Source organism: Numenius arquata, chromosome 12, assembly GCF_964106895.1.
Source record: "Numenius arquata chromosome 12, bNumArq3.hap1.1, whole genome shotgun sequence".
NCBI classification, from domain to species: Eukaryota; Metazoa; Chordata; class Aves; order Charadriiformes; family Scolopacidae; genus Numenius; species Numenius arquata.
Window position 1 is genome coordinate 14,965,650 of NC_133587.1, and position 21,766 is coordinate 14,987,415.

A 21,766-nucleotide genomic window follows, 5' to 3' on the forward strand; every position below is an offset into this window, starting at 1 on the left:
ATTTGTGTATACAAGTGAGGGATTAATCAAGGAAAGGATTAATAAACCAGAGGTAAGGGAGTGCAGCTCTGGTACAGTGAGCTGGCGGGCGTGGGAGCGGGAGGGGTAGGGTTGCCCAACAGCCCTGATAAAAACCCTGATCATGAGATCTTTTACAGTGATGCTTGTGATGGTTGGTGTCTGAGCAGCTTGTTTAAAAAGTACATAAGCAGAAAAATAGATAAACTGTGGCTGTTCTCGGAGAAAGTGTAGTGGGGAACCATACGGAAATTGTAGCACTTGGGTTTGTGTAACGGTTATAAAATCTCTTGTTTTGCCATTAATTCTCCATGATGCACAAAATCCTTAATAAAGGATGTCCTGTCACTGTCTGACACTTTCGCGGCATCTGTCACTATATAAACACAGCCTATTAACGGTTTTATCTTTCTGAGTGAGAAAACTTTATATATTCTTAATTAAACCACTAGCACAAAATTAACCAGACTAAATATACCAGTAACGTGTTGCTCGTCACTTTATGATCTGGCATAAAGCTGGAATGTTTCAGGTGATATTTATGATGTGCTTGATGCTGCAGAGGAAATATTGTCAGCAAAACCCCAGCCCTGTTCCTGCTCCTCTCAAACGAGAATGGATGTTGGACTGGCCCCAAAGGAGATTTACTGGTCCTTGGACTGAAAAAGGGGCTCATTGTGGGTCTTTGGCTTGTGTTGGAACAGTCGAGGTGACCTGTGCTTTTTTTGGTCACTGCTGCTAAATCAAGCCATGCTACTTTGGGTGCTTGGCAACCTTAGCTGTCCTTTCCCAAAGGAACTTTTTTTTTATTTATTCTATACTACATTAGTGTCATTTGAAAATAATCAAATACAGCCTATTCGTAACGAGGTGTGGAACTGAAGGTATGTGTAGGGCTTCCGGATACCAGGACGTTATCTTGCAGAACTGTCAGACTTCTCAAGATGGCATCTGACAAAATACGCAGGGTGACTGCAGGCTTAATCCGCTTTTAGGAGAGGAGCTGTTTCGCTTGTGTTGCAGGAAGATGCTCATCATGTCACAGAGTTATCGCCCCTCTAGTAGGGAGATAAGGGAAGCTGTCTGCTGGCAGCATTTCCTACTCCTTGTCCCCCACATCCCCCCACCCCCCAGTCTCCTGTGGAATATGTGAATTCGTCTGCACAGGATTGAAATAACATCTTAAAGATTTAAAGCCTTTCTTTGCCTCTGTTCCTGGTGCATGGACTGATGTGCTGGGAGGCGCAGGGCATTGGTTTTTAGCAGAGTGCACTTGTACTGGAAGAGCTCATCATGGATCATGTTAACAGCTTTCTGCTGTGAGTTTCATGGAGGTTAGAGGATTGAAGAACAGAAGTGTGCACGTGGCTGAGTTCAGAAACGGAGAGTAGAGCTGTTAGGACAGCAGCGTGTGGCCAAGCTGAGGTTTTAGAGTAGGTGGGTGTATTATATATGGCCAAATCTGTCCATCTCAGGAGGGGAAGAGGAATGCCATGAAGGGAGGCTCTAGTCATATGTCTTACTCTGTGTGATACCTGGCGTTTATTCGTCAGCCAACGGTGCTCAGGGCTTGGTAGGTTATTACAGAATGGTTTGGGTTGGAAGGGACCTTAAAGACCATCCAGTTCTAACCCCCTGCCCTGGGCAGGGACACCTCCCACCAGACCAGGTTGCTCAAAGCCCCCTCCAACCTGGCCTTGAACCCCTCCAGGGATGGGGCAGCCACAGCTTCTCTGGGCAACCTGGGCCAGGGTCTTGCCATCCTGAGTGAAAAATTTCTTCCTGAAGAGTTTTGCCCGCACCGCAGCCAAAACTTTTAGCCACATACAGGCAAGATTTATGTACAATCTGGTCTGTATTCACAGTCAGTGTTTTGGGAACAAACGCCCACGTGGCTGTTGTCCGTCCAGGTGTCTTGGGAAGAGCTGGCTGTTGATGGTTGTCACCAGTTGGGTGCATTCCTGTCTGGGTGGGGTGGAGCTGAGCAATGCAGAAGGAGCTGGAGAAGCTCAGCTGTGCAGCAAGTTGGACCAGTCCTCCCGCACGGGGTGTGGAGCTCCCTGTGGGTGCTGTCATGGGCTCCTCTTGCAATGAGCAGGCATTGGACAAGTGCTTACGAGCAGCTGATTGCTCAAACCAATTTAGACTCATAGAATGGTTTGGGTTGGAAGGAACCTTAAAGACCATCTCATTCCCACCCCCCCCGCCCTGGGCAGGGACACCTCCCACCAGACCAGGTGGCTCAAAGCCCCATCCAACCTGGCCTTGAACCCCTCCAGGGATGGGGCAGCCACAGCTTCTCTGGGCAACCTGGGCCAGGGTCTCACCACCCTCACAGCAAAGAATTTCTTCCCCAGATCTCATCTCAATCTCCCCTCTTTCAGTGTAAAAACATTCCCCTTTGTCCTGTGACTCCCCTCCCTGATCAAGAGTCCCCTCCCCAGCTTTCCTGGAGCCCCTTGAGAGACTGGAAGGGGCTTCAAGGTCTCCCCGGAGCCTTCTCTTCTCCAGGCTGACCCCCCCCAACTCTTTCAGCTTGTCCTCACAGCAGGGGGGCTCCAGCCCTCGGAACAGCTAATTTAGGTGATGGCATCTCTCTTCTCATGTCTATCAGAGACTGTTGTGCTGACAGTACCCTGTCGTAGGAGTAATTGTATTTGAAGGAGCTGCTTCTCCCAGCAGAGGAGTTGAGCTGGTTGGTAGGGACCCTGCAGCAGCATTGTCACCTCATCTGCCAGGAGCTACACAAACAACTGTGCCTTGATGTGTTAGGGGTGACGGTGATCAAAGGTGGTTTCAAGAGGATCAGCTTGAATATTGAAGCCTGCTGTTCATTGTAGCATAGTCTCTGGTTTGTGGTGTGTTAACGAGCAACTGGACTTCTGATCCTCAAGTCGCCTCTTGGCTTGCATCCCTCATGTGGCAGGGGTTGGACAGCAGGCATCTGAGCACCTTTAAAAAATTTGGTTGAAGGCGGACAACAAAAGAATTGGGCAACTTAGTTTATCTAGGAAGAAAAGTGGACGACAACGAAAGGTGCTAAATATTTCTCTGCACTGAGTGGCACTTGGTACAAAATGAATGGCTGTTTCAGGCACAAATCTCACAAATCCTGCTTTTTTCTTTGTTGTTCAGCTGCTCTTCAGGCCCTGAAGCGTAAGAAGAGGTACGAGAAGCAGCTTGCACAGATAGATGGCACGTTATCAACGATTGAATTTCAGAGGGAAGCCCTGGAGAATGCCAACACTAACACTGAAGTGCTTAAGAACATGGGGTTTGCTGCTAAAGCGATGAAGGCTGCTCATGACAACATGTAAGTTATTCCTTTCTGCATCTTTCCGTAGGACCTTTAGTTTGTCATTAGTTTGATCTGCTAAACACTAGGTGTTTCATATAACCAAAGGTAGAGCTAGGGTAGCAAAATCTTCTTTTAAAAGGCTGTAACTTAAATTAAAACACTGGATACACTTTCATATTGAGAAAAATGTGCAAGTATTGATGCTTTCTCACTTTGCCACCACCGCTGACTTTGTCCCAAAGAAGGCTGACACCAGTGTGGTCTAAGGCAAATGGGAGGGTGCACCAGTTCCAGTAAGAATTTTAAGCCTCGAGGGGAGACTTAAACTTCTTTCTGTGCAGTGGGGTTTGTGTATGCAGCGATAATTAAAGGTAAACTGCATTATGGGAATGTTGTACTTGCTCTGAAAGCAAATATTGTAGATGTAATGTAATAATGCTGGATCGGGGAACAGAGCAAATTGTTATTAACGCTAGTAATGTAGAACAAAACCTCTTCATATGAAGACTCTGTACAGAACTGGCGTGAGCTAAGCTTTTAGGGAAGAAGAAAAAATACATGTATAATTTTGTTGAGACAAAGGGGATAAAATTCAGACTTGAATGCAAAGGATGTTTTGGAAAAGGACCTTGTAAAATGTCACTGTGGTGTGGCATTTCTGCAGAGACCAAGAAATAACAGTCTTAATCACTGATTGGGAAAGTGCCTGATTATACTGAACTCTTTCCTTTCTTTTACAGGGATATTGATAAAGTAGATGAATTAATGCAGGACATTGCAGAACAGCAAGAGCTGGCAGATGAGATTTCAACAGCCATCTCAAAGCCAGTAGGATTTGGGGAAGAATTTGATGAGGTAGGCTTTAAATTTGCCACTCTTTATGTCATAAAATCATTTAATCATTTCGGTTGGACTCAATGATCTTAAGGGTCTTTTCCAACCGTTAACCTGACACTACAAAGTCCACACCTAAGCCGTGTCCCTAAATGCCATGTCTACGTGTCTTTTAAATCCCTCCAGGGGTGCTGACTCATATGAGATCTCTTTTACGATCTGCATATTGCACGTGTCTGGTGCAGTACCAGGATATAAAACCTGTCCTAGAAGTTGTTAGTAGCTGTTCCTGCCAGTGCAGGCAGCAGCTGAGACCCTGACTTTATGCTGAGAATGGTCTGGGCGGCCTGATCCGAGAATGCTTGGACTTAGATTTTTCTCTTCACTGCTTTCCCCGCCTTCCTCACCCTCCAAGAGATCACAGACAGGAATTCAGATGAAGATTTAGACTCGTCATCTCCCCAGTTTGCTCTGACCCTATGCCTTTAAGCTATTTTCTTTAATAATATGACTAGCTCAATCTACTTGCTAATAAGTATGACTTAAAGTATCTTTTTTTCTTTTTTTTTTTTCTCCTTTAAAAAAAACAGGATGAACTCATGGCAGAACTAGAGGAACTAGAACAAGAAGAACTAGACAAAAACTTGCTGGAAATAAGTGGTCCCGAGACAGTACCACTACCAAACGTGCCCTCAATATCAATACCGTCAAAGCCAGGTATGTACAGACCTTTACCAGAAACATCTTGGATTGTTAAAAAAGTATATTTATTTAACTGTGAGCTCCTTGGATTTGAGAGATCTCGCTGCAGGCAGCGCAGACGTCTCCTTGAAATTGCTTCATGAATCACGAATTACATCTAGTGCTGTTTCTCTGTAGGGGTAACCTGCCTTTCATAAGAACCCCCAAAATTAATAGCTATCGCAGGACCAGTTATTATCTGTTCTAGCGCTACCAGTTTATCTCCAGGATGGATAACACTCCGGGGAGAGTGGAGATGTGGAGAAATGTAGAAGCCTTTCACCAGTTGCTACTGGCCCAACGAGGGAGTGATCTTGACAAACGTACCAAAAAGGGAGAATAAATTACCTCTTGGAATCAGTCCCAGGCTGGTTCAGATGCCCCTGTTGAACCATGTTTCCTTGTTGCCACTTTGGCTTTTAATTTGATCCCTGCTTTTCTGGCTTTTGGGAGGAACTAACCTCAGTGTCCCCTCTTTGGGGGACAGCTGTTGCCTCCTTTGAGGTTTGCATGTACTCAGGGCAGACGGTACCAAATTCTGGGGCATCCCAGTCTTGGAGCACATATATCTCAGAAATTTCAGTGAGTGGGATGATTTTATGTGGAAAATGGGCAAGAAATGTTCCTATTTACACAGTTCAAAGCTGCTGTTAAATCTGAACCGATCACTCTTCAATGAACTAGAAGCGATACCTCTTGAAATACAGTTGAGTTGGAATACTTCTGGTGTGCATTAATGAAGCTTTCCTAGCCTAATTTGCTGAATCTGCCTTAATGCAGTATGAACAAATTGTAGACTTTGCGGCTCTGTTTCATGTGCTTACTTAGGCAGGAAAGGACCAAAAAAAGAGGGTGAAAATAGTCCCAGTTGGTCATTGTATCTGTAATTATCTTGCTGCCCTTTCCAGGCTTGAAAGGACCTGGGAAGCAGCAGATGCTGCCAAACAAGAAGGTTCTGCTTTGGGTGGCACAAAATGAAGTTTGATCCTTGTGCATTATAGTTCTTTTATTTTAACATAATTGATTTGGGGGTTTTCTAGTCCTGTTTTGCTGGGCAGAATTGCTGAGTGTTGATGAGAGGAGAGCGAGTTATATAAAAATATTTTCAATCTGAGACTTTATCTAGATTCAGATCCAACAGCAGGAGAAATAATTGAAGTAATGGTGTGCATTACCTTTTTATTTCCTAGCTGGCTTAATGGGGTTTGTTCTTTAAATATTCTTTAGGTATGGACTTTAAAACATACTGACCTGAACCCAAATATACTTTCTGCATTATATTAGGTAGTAGTGACTGCAGACTAGTAAGAGGCATCGTAATTATGCACATATTTAAGTTAACTATACAGCATGAGACCTATGTAGACATAGCACTTCATAAAATAATAAAAATGAAAATTACGAACGCTTTTTGTAGTAAAAACTATGAGTCTAAAACTCAGGGGTTTATAGGATTTATGTTAAGCTGCTTCTGGATGGAAAATAGAATTCCATTAATGTATTTAAATGGCACACTACTTAAATAGAACTGCCTCCAAGAGCGGCATTTGGGAAACCTGGGGATTCTGGGGTGGTGGTGGGTGGGCATTTTGTGTGGTTTTCTTAACCTAAATTGTTTTTCACTTAAAATTGACTTAATATACACTGGGATTAAAAAAGTTTACTTCTGGTCATCCTGGGTGGGAATTTCAAAGGGACTGCTTTACCTTACACCGCAAGTACACGCTCAGTGTGTCTTTTGGAAATAATTAATGTCTCTCCTGCGGTAGAGCTGACTCTTATTACCTCCTTTTTATTCAATGAATGGAAAATGAGCATGAATTTTCCGGCTTTGCCAGTTCTCAGGAGCTGTCTGGATTTTGACTTAAGATTTGAGTCCGAATGAGAAATTTGGAGTTGTTGCCTGTCAGCTGAATTGATGTCAGAAGAAATTCAGGCAAAAGCTGGTTTTAATGGAGACTGGAAGAGCTTCAGTTAGGAAAACAAATTCCAAACTTTTACCAATGCATGGGTCTTAAGTTTGACTTAAAGCTGACTCAATTCTCTCTTACGTAAATGGTTCTTTTGGAATGACACAAACCATTTGACTATGAATTATTTGACTCTTTTTTTGTTTTCCCCTTTTAGAGCGAAAACGCTGTCTGAGGAAATGACATCTTGGCTTTTGCTATTTTCCAAAATTATTGCAGCTATTTCTGGGCTAAAGCCTTTTTGCTGAGTTAATGGTTTTCCTCTCCAGAAATGGCACTTGCCACGTTATGACAAATAGCAGCATTTGCTCCCCTGGAAGGACCAAAAATGATGTTGGGGCAGCGTGTAGGTCTCCAAATACACACACAGTAGCTTCATTTGTTGCACTTTGAGGACTTAATGATGGAATAAGGAATTGATATTTTATAGGGGAGAGACTGTAATACTGGAGATGTCAGACAAAAAGCTGAAAACTCAGGGTCTTCTGCTTGGAGGCTTGGGAAACGATACGAACCCCTGATGTACACATCTTAGCCTTCGTGCACATTTGCATTCTTCCTGTGAGAGCTATTGTCTCTTTCCACTGAAAAGTGGCAAAATCAGGAAGTTTAGCCCATTCTGGCTTTTTCAGAAGGCACCTTTTACTTCAGTTCAAAAAGGTCTTCATAGAGTCAGAGAATGGTTTGGGTTGGAAGGGACCTTAAAGAGCATCCAGTCCCACCCCCTGCCCTGGGCAGGGACACCTCCCACCAGACCAGGTTGCTCAAAGCCCCATCCAGCCTGGCCTTGAACCCCTCCAGGGATGGGGCAGCCACAGCTTCTCTGGGCAACCTGGGCCAGGGTCTCACCACCCTCACAGCAAAGAATTTCTTCCTTGTTTCTAGTCTAAATCTCCCCTCTTTCAGTGTAAAACCGTTCCCCTTGGGAGCCCCTGTGGCTCCCCTCCCTGATCAAGAGTCCCTCCCCATCTCTCCTGGAGCCCCTTGAGGGACTGGAAGGGGCTCTAAGGTCTCCCTAGAGCCTTCTCTTCTCCAGGCTGAACCCTCCCAACTCTCTCAGACTGTCCTCACAGCAGAGGGGCTCCAGCCCTCGGAGCATCTTCCATGGCCTCCTCTGGCCCTACTCCAACAGGTCCATGTCCTTCCTGTGCTGAGGACTCCAGAGCTGGAGGCAGGACTCCAGGTGGGGTCTCCCCAGAGCGGGGCAGAGGGGCAGAATCTCCCCCCTCGCCCTGCTGGCCACATTCTTCTCATGCAGCCCAGGATGTGGGGTAATCTGTGGGCTGCAAGTGCATGTTGCCAGCTCACGTTGAGCTTCTTGTCCACCAACACCCCCAAGTCCTTCTCCTCAGGGCTCCTCTCCAGCCATTCTCCAATGTAATCTTCTGTATTTGTTTTGCTCTACTGGTGTTTGGTGCTTCATTTATTGGTTAGGTCAGCAGCAAAGAGGCTTCTGTCCTGCAAAGAATGGAGACAAGATTCTGTTAAGATTCCCACTCATTTGTTTTCTTTTGATATTTTGCAGCCAAGAAGAAAGAGGAAGAAGAGGATGATGACATGAAAGAGCTGGAAGCTTGGGCAGGAACCATGTAACCACAGCAGTAACCGGCTGGAAAAAGACTTTGATTACCTATTCTGGGTGCAAATGTGTTGTGTTGAGAAGAAAGCATAAACAAAATGTCTTTATCTTTAATTTTAACCCAAAGCAGTGGGAACTGCATTGCTGTTTTCTGCATAGCATGGTCTGCCCAAAGGAAGGAAGGGGGAGCAGGGGGAATTGCCTGCAGTTTGTATGGTTGAATTTCTGTAAAAAAAGTATTTGCAAAATCAAACATTCAGCTTTTGGACTGTGCTGCTGCCACTGCTGGATCTTCATCTTCAAAAGTTTGGGCCATATTGAATTGAAATAAGCTGAAAAAAACACTCTGTAATTTTAAGTCAAGTTTTAGTGTGTCTAGAAGTCTTGTAAGGCATTTAAAACCAGGACAAGTCGTTAAAGCCACCATCGGCTTCTTATTGTGTTTAGGTGCAAGAATGCTTTAGGTTTTTAGTTCTTTGCAAGTTTCTATTTATATCCCTGGACTGATGTGTGGCCAGCCTTGTGTTTGTCACCGCAGCCGTGTAGTCACCATTCCCATTTTAATTGGTGATAATGATTTGCAATTGACAAATGCTGTTTCTTGGAAATAGGGAAGATTTAAATTTTCAGTTGTACATTTTTCTACATAGCACTACAATGTTTATTGCTTTTTTTTTGGTGATAATTGATAACCCATTCAGATACATGCACACAATTATTTTAATTAAGAAACTACTATGGATTGCACTGTATTAAATATCTTGATTAATTTTCATCTGTGGCTGCTGGTGTGGATTCTTTGTGATGTTTAAGTAACCTGACTATAACTTAGGGGCAGTTTGGCCTCTTTCTACACGAGTCACATACGCTCTTTAAATCTAGTGGAACTTTGGTTGAATGGCTGTAGCCGAGTTGTATAAAACTACGATTTCAGCTGAGCAAAGTTACCGGAGGGATGTTATAGCTGTTTTCTCCTTGTAATAATATTCTGGTTCACCCTGTCAAAATCCTGAGTTAATAGTAGAAGCAACAGGTTCAGGGACAGAGCTGAGAGACCTGGCTTTATATTTTTTGTCATAGGAACGATACCTGTCGTGCACTGTGCTGACAAATGTTGTCTTTTAAAGCAGTGATACTAAAGGAGTTCTGGGTGAGCATCCCAAGCGTGGCGAAGTCTCTTAACAGAAGTGTTCAGGTGTAGCTGGGAGAGGAAGAAGAAATCCCTTAAGCACCGTTAATGCTTTTAAGGTTAGTGATGGAGAGGCTCAGAATGGAAGTGGCAGAGGCAGCACCTGCCAGCCCAGCTATGTCCTGGGTTGTGTTTCCTTTCCTGTTCATTTACCCAATTGCTTTAACTAAAAGAAGAAATTAGTCTGCGCAGCAAGAGGAAAATGCCACAGTGAGTGTGTGTCATGATTCCTGTTTACTTTTAGCCAGACAGCTAGTACAGCCTTATTTCTTATAACCTAATTTGTCTTGATTGTTTTCATAAATGATGGGGTGATTTCTTAATTCTACAATTTATCAGTATGTCTGAGGACTGGTCACCTTTCTGCTTTGGATGTCTTTGAATTCCTTGATATTTTGCATAATTCCTCGATATTTTAGCTAAAATCCTTTTAAAAACATTTTTCAGGCTCATTCTGTGGGCAGAACTGACGTGAGGGAGCACTGAGATGCAGTGGGAAAGGGAACAGCTCTCAACTGCTGGGCTTTTTGTAGCTGAGCACTCGCTGCCCAGGATTTCCCCTGGGAAGGGCAGTCTAGTTCCTGGTGGGAAACTGTTCTCAATTAACTTGCCCTCACTGGGCAACTGAATTTGCAGCTGCATTGTTTTCCTGCAGAGCTGCTGTTGGGGGTTAGAGGAGGCCAGCGGAAACCGGGGATGCAGGTATTACTGCTTTGTGGCTAATCTTCATTTTTCCCTTTAGGGAAGGTGAAAAGCGCTGCCGATGTTCCATGCATGTCTGAGACCGACACATTTAAAGCAGGGCAAAAATACAGTCCGGGCTGATGCACCTCGTTAGTGCTTGTCCCTGGTGGTCCTCCCAGCCTTTGGCAGTGGGGATGGCTGTCATCTTTGCTCACAGGTGGAGAAACCAGGACGTCATCACATTTGTGCTTTGGCCTCCTCCCCCGGGGCTGGAGACCACTGGCAGGCGGGGGCTCTGCCCCCCAGCAGTAATGGAAATCCCTAGCTCTGGCCCGTACTGCTTTGTATGAAATCCATCTCCAGTGTCGTTGGATCTTTTCCTTTCCATATGTGTAAATGGCTTTTCTGTGTGACTTCCCTGGTCTCCTCTCCCAACAGGTGCTCTTTCTGGGACTGTTTTAAGATACAGAAGTTTAACTGCAGAAACCTTTGTTGTAAAGTTAAATAGGCAGGAAATAAGAGGAGCTCTGTTAGCAACTGGTGGCAAATCACTCTCCAGTTCCTGAACTGATGAGTTGTACGCAAGTGTGCTTGTTAATTAATGGATGTCAGTGACAGGCTCTGGGGGGCAGGTGGGTACGGAGCACCCCAGGAGCCATCTTCGGATGCTGTGGGGAACAATATGCTCACTAGAATGTACAGTCTGCTTGCTGGTGCTGGAAGTGTTTGAGAGGAAGTGTGACTTCTCCAGAAAATGTTGTCAGACCCTGGTCTTTGCTTGGCCTGCAGGGAGCCATAGGACGAGGGGGAGCGTTTTTACACTGAAAGAGGGGAGATTTAGACTAGAAACAAGGAAGAAATTCTTTGCTGTGAGGGTGGTGAGACCCTGGCCCAGGTTGCCCAGAGAAGCTGTGGCTGCCCCATCCCTGGAGGGGTTCAAGGCCAGGCTGGATGGGGCTTTGAGCAACCTGGTCTGGTGGGAGGTGTCCCTGCCCAGGGCAGGGGGTGGGACTGGATGCTCTTTAAGGTCCCTTCCAACCCAAACCATTCTGTGGTCCAAAGGCTTTGCTGCTGGACGTGTCATGCCTGTTCTTGCCTTCATGAGCCTGCTCTTACTGCTCATGGCCAATAGCTGACTTGGTGTCAGCGAGGAGAATGGCTCCTGGGCTGAGAGAAGGATGAGCTGTTTGTCTCCTCCACAATCCCAGCATTTCGCATCCAGCAGGGATGAAGCACTGCGTGTGGGCTGGCAGAGCTGTCCCCGGAGATGTCCCCTGCTGTGCATGGCCACCGTCCCTTCCGGTGGGGTCAGATGTGACTTCAGCGCCAGCTGCAGGAGCAGGAAAGGGGATTGTAGCTCTGGGGAGAGAGAGTTTTGGGAGCTTGTTGCTGGGGCTGTGCCAGCTCTGGCTCTGCCTGTGGGCAGCAAGTGGAGGTTGGTGGCCAAGTGGCCAGACGTGACTGTCACAGTTCTCTGTCACAGCGTGCGGCAGGCTGGACCTGCTCTGGGCTGGCAGTCCCTTAGCATGGTTGCCTCAGGGATGGATGGAGATGTGACTGCTCCCTACAGGCATGGACAACCTGTGCCCTCAGCCCAGGAAGGTTAGTATGGATGTGGTGAGAGGCAGGAGGCCTTTTTTTAAGGGACTGAGGTGCTGTCACAGCCATGGCTCTGGGTGCTGTGGTGGGAAGGGAGCGGGAATGCTCTTTCCTGGCTCTCCTCGAGAGCTGCCACACTCTGCACATGCGCAGGGCATGGCATCTCATTTAGGAGTGAGAGCTTGTGCCTGTCACTTGGTGGCACAAATCAGCTGCCGTGCTTGCCCTGGGGACATCCTTCCCCTGTCTGGTTGCCGCCCCACCTCTGTCACTCGCCCCCATCCCCTGGCATCTTACCTGTGCTTCGGGACCTCATCCTGATCTGGGGGACAGCTGACCTTATTCCCCTGCCGAATAAGCCCTAATTCCTCTCTCATAGTCATGTTACAGCTCCCTGGCCCTATTTTACTCCCCCACCCCGTTGTCTGAAGCCAGTTACTCACCCAGTTGCTTCTCCCCTAGTTTTCCCAGCCCTAACCTGACCCTCAAGCCCTGGACTTGGACTGTGTCCCACTGCTGGGCTTTCTTTCAGGACAGGGGGGGTGCCACCAGGTTGGGAACCCTCAGGAGCCCTGGAGGTCACAGCCTGGGCTAAGCTGCTTGTGCTTCTCCTTTCTTCTTCCTCTTCTCTAGCTTGGACCTGCCTGTGTCCTCTGTTAAACCCCACCAGAGAAACCCATCAGATGCTCCTGAGATGCTGCAGCTCCCCTGTTCCCTGGCACAACCCCTACAGCACATCACCTCCCAGGGTCCCCAGGCCACCTCCGTCCTCCTGGGCATCGCTGGTGCCAGGTGAGTGTTTAAGGGGACATCCAAAAAGCGGAGGGGGCTGGAGAAGCCCCCCAAAGGCACCAGGTCTGCAAAGCTGCCCGGCCACGGGGTCTCCCCCCAGGCAGCCTGTCCCTCCGCTGCTCCCCTGGTATGGTGGCACCTTGGGGACCCCCGTGGGCTTCTCCACGCCTCCCCGGGTACCCCAGCCTGTGACAGCCTCTGGGTTACTATGGCGATGTGGCTTCCTCCCTGGAGATGCCATCACCAGTTGCAACTCTCTCTAATCCCTTCACAGACATATATTTAAATCTCAACCCTTTCATTAAAACTGATCAGCTTGTTGAAGCCTCTGAATGCGGGCTATTTATGAAATTAGCCCGCCTGGAAGAATGAGTTTCTTCTCACTCGAGAGGTGTAATACTGCTAATCGATACAATAGGTTAAGCCCTTTTATTATGGCTCTGCTGAGAGGATCTGGAGGTTGACATTTGTATGCTGCGCTCCCTTTCTCCCCTGCTAGTTATTTTTATCATTATTTTGGTTCTTATGACAAAATTGCACTCTGCTCATCTGGAAAGCTCTTCCCCCTCTAAATCCTGCTCGCGTTCGGCTTGCGCTCAGCCCTGTGGCAAATAAAAGAGCTCTCTCGACTTAATTTTCAAACATCAAGGTCCATTAAATCAAAGTGATGCTTTTCAGATCTTGTGGCTCTCGGCAGCGCGTCCCTGTCCCCGTCCCTCCCTCCCCTGGCTCCAGGTGTTTCAGCTCTGCTGGACATCTCTGAAGCTGGTCAGCTGGCAGGATTTTGAGGCCATGTTTTTGGGTGTTATTGGAGGTTTCCCCTTGTCTTGCCTGCGCTCTGGGAACCCGGTGACATCCTCCTACGTGTCATCTCGGAGCTGTGGTGAAGAGCATCCTGTGTTGACTGTCCCATGGGGGCAAAGGAGGGGTGGTTGGCTGGATGCAGCTGGGTCTGGGGCCAGCTTGTGGTACCCTTCTGGCCTGCTTGTGTCACCCTGCTACTGTCCTTGGGTTTCTCCTGTCCCTTGCTATTTGCTTAGCTGTTACCCAGCACTCGGGCTACTGTGCTCGTTACCTGCTTTGCTAACGGGGCAAAGATCCCCATCCTCCTCCATGACCAGCTCCGTTTGGGTGGTGTGAGGAAGTTTTGGGGTGTGAGGAGGTTTTGCGGAGGATGGTCATCAGGGAGGGGGGACACAACACGTGGGGCCAGACGGCTCGGACAGATCTTCCCCATCTGTGGTGGAAGCCACCTCTTCAGCTCCCGTCCCCGTCACGGGTCAGCCAGTCCCAGGGACTCTCCTGTGAGCACGAGGGAGAAGGTGGCTTTGGGGTTAGGTGGAACTGAGACTTCTAGGGCTTTTTGGGGTCCCTGGTAGGCAGCATCCCAGCTTGAGGATCCCAAATATTCCAGGCACCAGTGGGGCTTAGACTGGGCTATCAAGCAGAGAGGCACAACCCAAAAGCTTGACCTGGGTTGTCCCATCCTTCCTGCTGTGCTGGCACATGCACACACACACACTCACACACACATATGCGTGTGCACACACGTGTCCCCCTTCTCCATGCCCATTCAGCCTGCAGCAGGGACCCGGCAAACCTGAGTTAGGAGCTGTTCTGTGCCGTGCAGGATGAGATGGCCGTGCAATCTCCTGCTTGAACGCTTGGAGGCAAAACTGCATTTCTGGACAGACAGATGTTCTGCAGCACAAATCCACGTCTCTGGACAGAGGTGGTGACACCACCACGCACTCTGCGGCCATTGCTCGGGGCCGGGGCTGCCCACCCTTCTCCCCAGGCACCCCCCCTGCCCTGGGAAGTGTCTCCCGATGAGGTTTGCAACCCTAAAATAATTTCTCTGTCTCTCTCCTGAACCGTGTTAAACTTCTGTAAATTAGAGGCCAATATTTTAGTGCTGTGACATTACTGGCTGCCAACTGTTAATGAAAACCATTTTTTCCCCCACTTCAATTTTCAGCTCCCTGTTTCCCCAAGGGTGAAGCCCGACTCCTGGAGGGCTCCAGTCCCCTTTTCCAGTCGCTCAGCTGCTTTCCTGGACGCACAGCAGCCTGCCAGAGCCTTCCTCACCGAGTGCCACCAGTTGAGGCCAGTGGTGCTGCTGGGATTTGGCCCTGGGGGGTGCTATGGGTGCCCAGGTGAGCAGCCAGTGGCTCGGAGTTGCTCCCCTGGGTATTTTGGGGAGACGCGGTGGGGAAAAGGCATATTTGGGAGAGACACCAGCAGAGGGCAATGCTGTGATGGATTTCCATCTCTGCGCAGTTCAGCAGATGTTAAACCAGAGCTGGTCCAGCATGGGAGGGGGGAAGGAGATAGGTGCCGAGACCACGGTCTCCCTGGTCCTTTCAAACCACCACAGCCCTCGTGACATTTCCCTGAGCAGGCAAGAACAGGCAGGAGGGCACCTCCTTGCTGGGACAGGCAGCTCATGGGTGCCCAGCACCTCCCTGACCCACCGGTGAGGGGTGGAGGTGATGGCCGGGAGCTGCCTCTTGTTGTGGGCAGCTCTGGGGAAGCGGCTGCGGGATCAGAGCATCCCAGATCAGGGTGGGCCAAATCCTGGGTGATGCTGCGTGTTTGGACTGCTCTCAAGGAGCTCTTGTGTTCACGCAGGCGGGCTGTGCGTGGGGCTGGTCACTGGTCAACGTGGCAGGGGAAGGGGAAAATCAGATTGCAAGTGGCAAAGTGCAATGGGGTGACACCAAATACACGTGTTGTAGAGCACAGAAGAGCATCCTCTTTGGCACAGAAGAGCCTAAAAAGCAGGAGCTGCAGGTGATAGGCTGAAAGTAGGGACTCGGGGACTAGAAAATCACTACAATAACCAGAAAAACCTCACTGTGCCCAGGTGGTCACGTGGCACATTCTCGTGGCTCAGTGGAGGGGCAGTGACGTGGCAGCTTGGCCCTGCAGGGATGCATTGGGTCCTGCGGAAAAGGTAAATGCTCTTTTTCAAGTACCTCTGCGCCCACAGCGCGATGACTGTCCCTTGCTCTGCCTGGACCGCAGTGTCCTCTGCCCTCCCCGTCTCCCCCCCCAAGGTGTGCTGGAAAAGCAACTTATGTTTTCCTGCTCTGGCCACCCTGGAGGTGACAGACGTCACATTCAGCAACAGCAGCATCAGGTTTGGGGAACACGAACGCCTTCCTCTACTGGACTGGTAACTTTTTGGCAGCAGAAAAGCACTGGATCTCTGTGCCGGGGTCCAGACCCAGCTCCTGGGCGCTGGGCTCCCTTCTCCTGCCCCACAGCACCCAGCCAGAGGAGCAGCCCAGGGGCCGGGGATGCTGGAGTCCTCACTTTGCCTTGCTCTGTTATTTCACTAAGCAGCACCACAGGATGGTCTCGTTAGTCTCTATTAATGAAGAAGTGCTGAGTGGAGCTGCTGAAGAGCGATGCTGCTCCGGACGCTGCAGAGACGCTCCTCATCCTACGGCTGGTCCCTGCAGAATCAGGGATCAGCTCAGCTTTTATTCCACCCTCCAGGAAAGCTGCTGCCTTAAGCACAGCCCTGTCCCCAAACCCAGGAGACCCTGGCTTGGCTGCTGCTCTGCATTTTCCAAGATCGCACTTTTTTGGCTTCCATGGAAGAAGTTTGCCTCCTTCCAGAACAAGGAGGCCAGTTATGTCATAAATAAAATATAACCCATCTTCATTATTAAGGGTAAGCCCACTCCAGCATCAATTATGGAGAAAGAGTGTTCCTGGCTGGGGTCTCTGGGGTTTGGCACATCCTCTCCCAGCTCTTGTGCTCATCCCTGCCAGATGGTTGTGGCTGTGCTGGGGCTTTCTGCAGCCCCACGAGACACGTAACCATTTTTTCCTCTCTGTTGTCCCAAACAGTCCTTCTGCTGGGTCTGAGTCCCACCAGCAGGTCCATCCCTGTCCTCACTCGGGTCTGCTCCTCCCTGACCTCAGAGGTGCAGAACAGAAACACTTGGAGCCTACAGGAGAGCCGGAGAGGGGCTCTTTGTCAGGAAGTGTAGTGACAGGACAAGGGGTAATGGTTTTAAATTGGAAGAGGGGAGATTTAGATTAGATATTAGGAGGAAATTCTTTGCTGTGAGGGTAGTGAGACACTGGCCCAGGTTGCCCAGGGAAGTTGTGGATGCCCCATCCCTGGAGGGGTTCAAGGCCAGGCTGGATGGGGCTTTGAGCAACCTGGTCTAGTGGAGGTGTCCCTGCCCATGGCAGGCGGGTTGGAACTCGATGATCTTTAAGGTCCCTTCCAACTCTAACAATTCTATGATTCTATGATTTTTGGGCAGGGGGAGGAAACAGAAACCTCCCCACCCCAGGCCAGAGGTGCATGGAGGCAGGGTTCCATGGCCATAGCCTGTCTGCAAGGAGAGCAGGAGCATCCAGGACATGCTCTTTTCCCAGCCTTTCCCTTAACAGCTTGCTGCCCGAGGGCACCAGCCAGGGAGCCGGTGCTAAAGCTCCACGATGGGACACACGTTCCCAGCAGAAAACGCTGACACGTGTCCCACTGACCGAGGAGGTGCTTGTGAGAGGATGTGTGGCGCGGGGAGGGGGGGGGGCGCAGAGCCATCTGTCACTGCCTTCTAATTAACGCTGGGTTTGATATGATAATTAAGTGACTTTTGCATTAATTTTTTTTTTTGCTAATTATTTACCAAAAAAAAAAAAATGTTTCGGATAAAAACATCATGTTGTGCAAAAAGTGGGACCCAGTGGCCAGCTGGTGGGCGTGATGATGGGCAGGAGGCTGAAGCTGATGGGGACCAGGTGGCCCCAGGTCCCCGGGGCCACCGCGTCACCGGGGGCTTTTTGGGAAGCTCCACATCCCGCAGTGCTGGGATATGGGGGATCGGGGCCAACTTGGGGGGGTTGGCAGCAGCAGGTCCTTCACTGCATCTGCTGGTTGGGGATGGAGGACCCATGGGTGTCCACCGTGGGGTATTCCAGCCTCTGGTGATGGTCCGAGGGGTCTGGGGGTGCATCCTGGGGTTGGCCCAGGCTGTGCCCCAGGTGAGGGGGGGCAGCAGGATGGTTCCCGCTCTGCTGGAGTTTAATGGATGACCTGACTTTGAGCATCCATTGATGAGCACAAGGGGCTGCTCCCACCGAAATGCCACAGCTCCAGCTGCGTCCGTGGGAGCTCCAGAGACTTGTCCCCTTGGGAAGCCAAACCTGTGGCCATGCTCGGTGGTGTCACTGGGTGCTGTGGCCCCAGTTGCTCATGCAGGTAGTCCCGGTGGCGACACGGACATCCCTGTTTGGAGGATGCTGCTCAGGCATGCTCTTCCCATAGCGGGTCCTGGACCCAGAGAGAAAAGCAACCCCAGGGCAGCAGCCTCGTGGGTTGGGAGGAGAACAGTGCTGGAAAATGGGGGAGGGTTGTGCAATGCCAGCCTCGATGGGAGGCAGCGTCTGCCTCATCCTGGGGGTGCCCTGGAGCAGCCGTGCCAGGCGCTGCCCAAATGTCACCTGCAGCGGAGCTTCTGGCATTTCATAGCACTGCTGTTTGAAGAAGCTGAAGAACCAGAGACGGTGCCAATGGGGAGGCTGGGGAGCCAGGGGGGGCTGAGGGACACGGATGGATGCTCCAGCACTCCTAGGCAGCAGAGAGGGACCGTCGAGGACTGTGACAGCACTTTTGGGGTCTCTGCAGCCTTCTTGGTGTTACGCACAAGCTGCTCAGCGCAGGTTCAGCCCTGGGACTCCCTCTTTGTCCATCATGAGCATGGGGCTGGGGTCTCCAGGGGCTGTAAATGCCAACCAGCCTCTGCGTAGAGGCTCTATTTTCCCCTTTATCATGGAAAATGGGGTTTGTGGGACTTCTCTGGCCCTGCTGTGCCACTCACACTCTCTGTGTCACCAAACCCTGTCCTCTTGTGTGCTGGCACCGCAGGGACAATGTCAGTGAAGCCCATTCCCACCGCATCAGTCCAGGAGCACTGTGTTGGGGTTGTCTTTCCCCAGGAAGGACCTGAACTGGTTCAGCCTCCTCCCACTGCGGAGGGAAGCACTGCAGGAGGCTGCCCGGCAGCTCCGTGGAAGGACGTGCCACCACTTATTTTATTTTCACGGGCATCTGCATTGAAACCTGCCAGACTCCACAGCGAGCAGCTCTGCGTCGCGCGTAAGGCTGGGGTCTCACCGTGGTCTCCCAGCCCTGCAGAAGCACCGGTGCCTTCCCAGCACGTCCTCCTGCATTTCGCCAGCTCCACCAGCCCTCGGGTGGTACCAAGGGTCTGACTTTGCTCTCCCTGGTGAGGTTTTGGTGAGTGAGGAGCCATGGCTGTGCCGGACCCCTGCAGGGCCAGCCTCGGTGAGCCTTGGCCACTGCTGGTTTCTCCTCCCTTGCACAAGGGGAACATCTCAAACCCAGCTGTTAAAAGCTGTGCGGAGCAGCTGTGGCAGATGTTTTAAGTAAGTTTTCCTCAACCCTGGGCAAATTTGGGGTGGGGGGGAAGAGATGTTTAGATGTTAAATCTGCGGTTCTCACTTGCTGCTTTTGTGGCTCATCTGACCCTTTCCCTGCTGCTGGAGAGGAGCTGGGTGGGACTGAGCTGCCGAGGTCGGTGCCGGGGCGAGACTGGGGGGAGCAGGGGGGTTCCCGGCGGCGAGTGGGACCCCGTACCCAGCTCTCAGGGTGCAGGATGGGGTGCATGAGCTGCAGCCCCCAGCGCCCTTGGTTCCGGCTGTTGCTTTTCGCTCCGTTAGCGGGAAGCCCACGTGCGGATTAGCTCACCCCGCTGAGCATGTTACAGGCTGCTGGTTCTCTGCAGCGGTCGGCTCTGTGGCTGTACAATGCGTAGCTCACAATCCATTTACTTAAAATGCAAAAAGAAAAAGGGGGAGAAAAAGAAGAAAAAGGGCCGTTTCACTTCAACAGCTGGGGGTGCCTCAATAGCCACCACTGTGGGTGACAACGGCACTTCCCAGCCCCAGTATCTGACATATTATTTCTTAGCCTCACTTCGTTCCGTTTCACCTCAATCCTGAGCAAATATTGACGAATCTCATATAATCCCGCTGGTACAGGATGAGAGAACTTTATTCTGTTGGCAGCGCACTTGGTACCATCTCTGTCCCCTGGACGGGAGCCAAGGGACACGAGCACAGAGTTAAATGGGAAGAGCAAAAGGACGGGAGAGCAAAGAGGCTGTGTGTGTAGGGGGGTTGCTGGCAACACTTTTTTAGGGACCGGGGCTGCTCCTTCCCATGTGTCTGCCCATCCCCGGGCTGTCAGGGCTGGGTGGCTGCGGGTGTATCCCCTCATGGGCATCCCCCTGCGCCCAGGGGCTCTGCTCCCCCGGTCTCACTGCAAAATCTATGACCTCATCCTCGATAGAACGAGGGTGAGCGGTTTGACACTAAAAGAGGGGAGATTGAGATGAGATCTGGGGAAGAAATTCTTTGCTGTGAGGGTGGTGAGACCCTGGCCCAGGTTGCCCAGAGAAGCTGTGGCTGCCCCATCCCTGGAGGGGTTCAAGGCCAGGCTGGATGGGGCTTTGAGCCACCTGGTCTGGTGGGAGGTGTCCCTGCCCAGGGCAGGGGGTGGGACTGGATGGTCCCTTCCAACCCAAACCATTCTATGATTCTATAAGAGGAACACTTCTCCCTATAATGTTTCCAGGGACACAGGTGTTGTATGCAGGGGAGACCCCACACATGGGGACAAGCCACGGCTCACAGACCCCAGCCCAGAAGGGATGTCCCATGGCTGAATCTGGCAGGGGCTGAGCAGTGCTGGGCAAAGCCCGATGAGAGGAAGCATCGCTCACAGGGTCGAGCGGGGAGAGTTTTGATTTGATATTCCTGCCGGGACAGTTTCTAGTGTTCGCTTTCGGAGAGTGTGACAAATCTTCCCGCACCCATCGCTTTCATCACTCACCTGCAGTTTATTGTCTCCTCCACCAAACCATCTCTAAGCTGGGCCGGGAGGTGCTAAATCAGCTCCTTCTAGCACTGTGGCTCACGTTATTGCTTGGAAGGTTTGGGGCGCTTTTGTTTTACCAATCCATCAAAAACCAATTCCGGGTCGGGGAGAGTGATGGGTGCGTCGGGATAAAGACCCAGCAACTGCTGCAGTTTCTCCTGGACACGTGCTGTCAGGGTCCCCATCAACTCCTGCGGTGGCTGGCGAGGAGCTGGGGACGGTCCTTGCTGTGGCTCTGGGGCTTGATGAGCAGAGTGATGTCTTAGGAATGAACTGGCTCAACTCTGTTGCCTTGAACTTGAGCCAAAGGTTTTGGATGAGGTGGGGGGAAGGTCTTCTCCATCTTCTGCTTGCCCCCATGGAGGTGGCAATGGGTGCTCATGGTTCAGCAAAGCTTATGGCAAAACAGCATTCAGACTGCGCTGCTTCTCCCTGGGGCACACGGGGTGCCATGAATGGCTGAGTCCTTTTTGGGGATCTCTCACCCCAACAGGCTGTACCCGATGGGCAGAGCCGGGCCAGCGTGTGAATCCTGGAGGTAAAATCCCAGTACTTGACTGGAAAAGACCTGCCCCAGCTCTGCTTATAGGAAATCTGGAGTCTGCTGGGTGCCATGGCGAAGCTGGGGTCCCTGGGGTGCCACAGCAAAGCTGGGGTCCCCTGGGTCCCATGGCAAAGCTGGTCCCCAGGGTGCCACAGCAAAGCTGCAAGAAAAGGGACCTTTTTTCTCGGGGTGGCTGCTGTGGTGTCACCCACTGCTCCCCTCCCCGGTGCAGGTGAGTATTTGCAACCCCCCCAATTCTGGGTGCAATCTCCCATCCCACGCTGCTGTCACTCTGGCCCAGCATGTCCGACCATGGCCAAAGGTGACCATGCCGTGGCTGGAGCTGCCATTGCAGCCACATGGCTCCTCAGGGGCTGCAACAGGGCAGAAACTGCGCCCAGACATCCCTGTCCCCACTTTGGGACCTCAGCTGTGATTTTGTCCCCTGGGCTGTGAATTCTCTGATCAGCTCATCGTACCCTTGCCCAGCACAGGAGCTCCTCGGTCCCTGGGCTGGATGGGGCTGGGCTTTGTGGCCAGTGCTGGGCTGGCACACAGAGGGGAAGTGCTGCTGATGCCATCACAGAAGGG

At 50.7% G+C, this 21,766-nt stretch overlaps 1 protein-coding gene across 3 annotated transcripts in view; it reads left to right on the plus strand.

The window, feature by feature from the left end:
• The window catches only part of CHMP4B (charged multivesicular body protein 4B), a 28,173-nt gene extending 18,952 nt beyond the window's left edge, over positions 1 to 9,221 (plus strand). Inside the window, exons 2-6 of one of the 3 annotated variants that reach the window (XM_074157194.1) lie at positions 3,154 to 3,331; positions 4,057 to 4,171; positions 4,741 to 4,871; positions 4,962 to 4,972; positions 8,399 to 9,208. In XM_074157194.1, the coding sequence (XP_074013295.1) occupies positions 3,154 to 3,331; positions 4,057 to 4,171; positions 4,741 to 4,871; positions 4,962 to 4,972; positions 8,399 to 8,454 (491 nt within the window). In that variant the 3' untranslated portion in view covers positions 8,455 to 9,208. Of the gene's footprint in view, positions 1 to 3,153; positions 3,332 to 4,056; positions 4,172 to 4,740; positions 4,872 to 4,961; positions 4,973 to 7,204; positions 7,208 to 8,386 lie in introns of all 3 variants that reach the window. The other 2 variants (XM_074157195.1, XM_074157196.1) reach the window with 2 other exon arrangements.
• Positions 9,222 to 21,766: the final 12,545 nt, after the last annotated feature.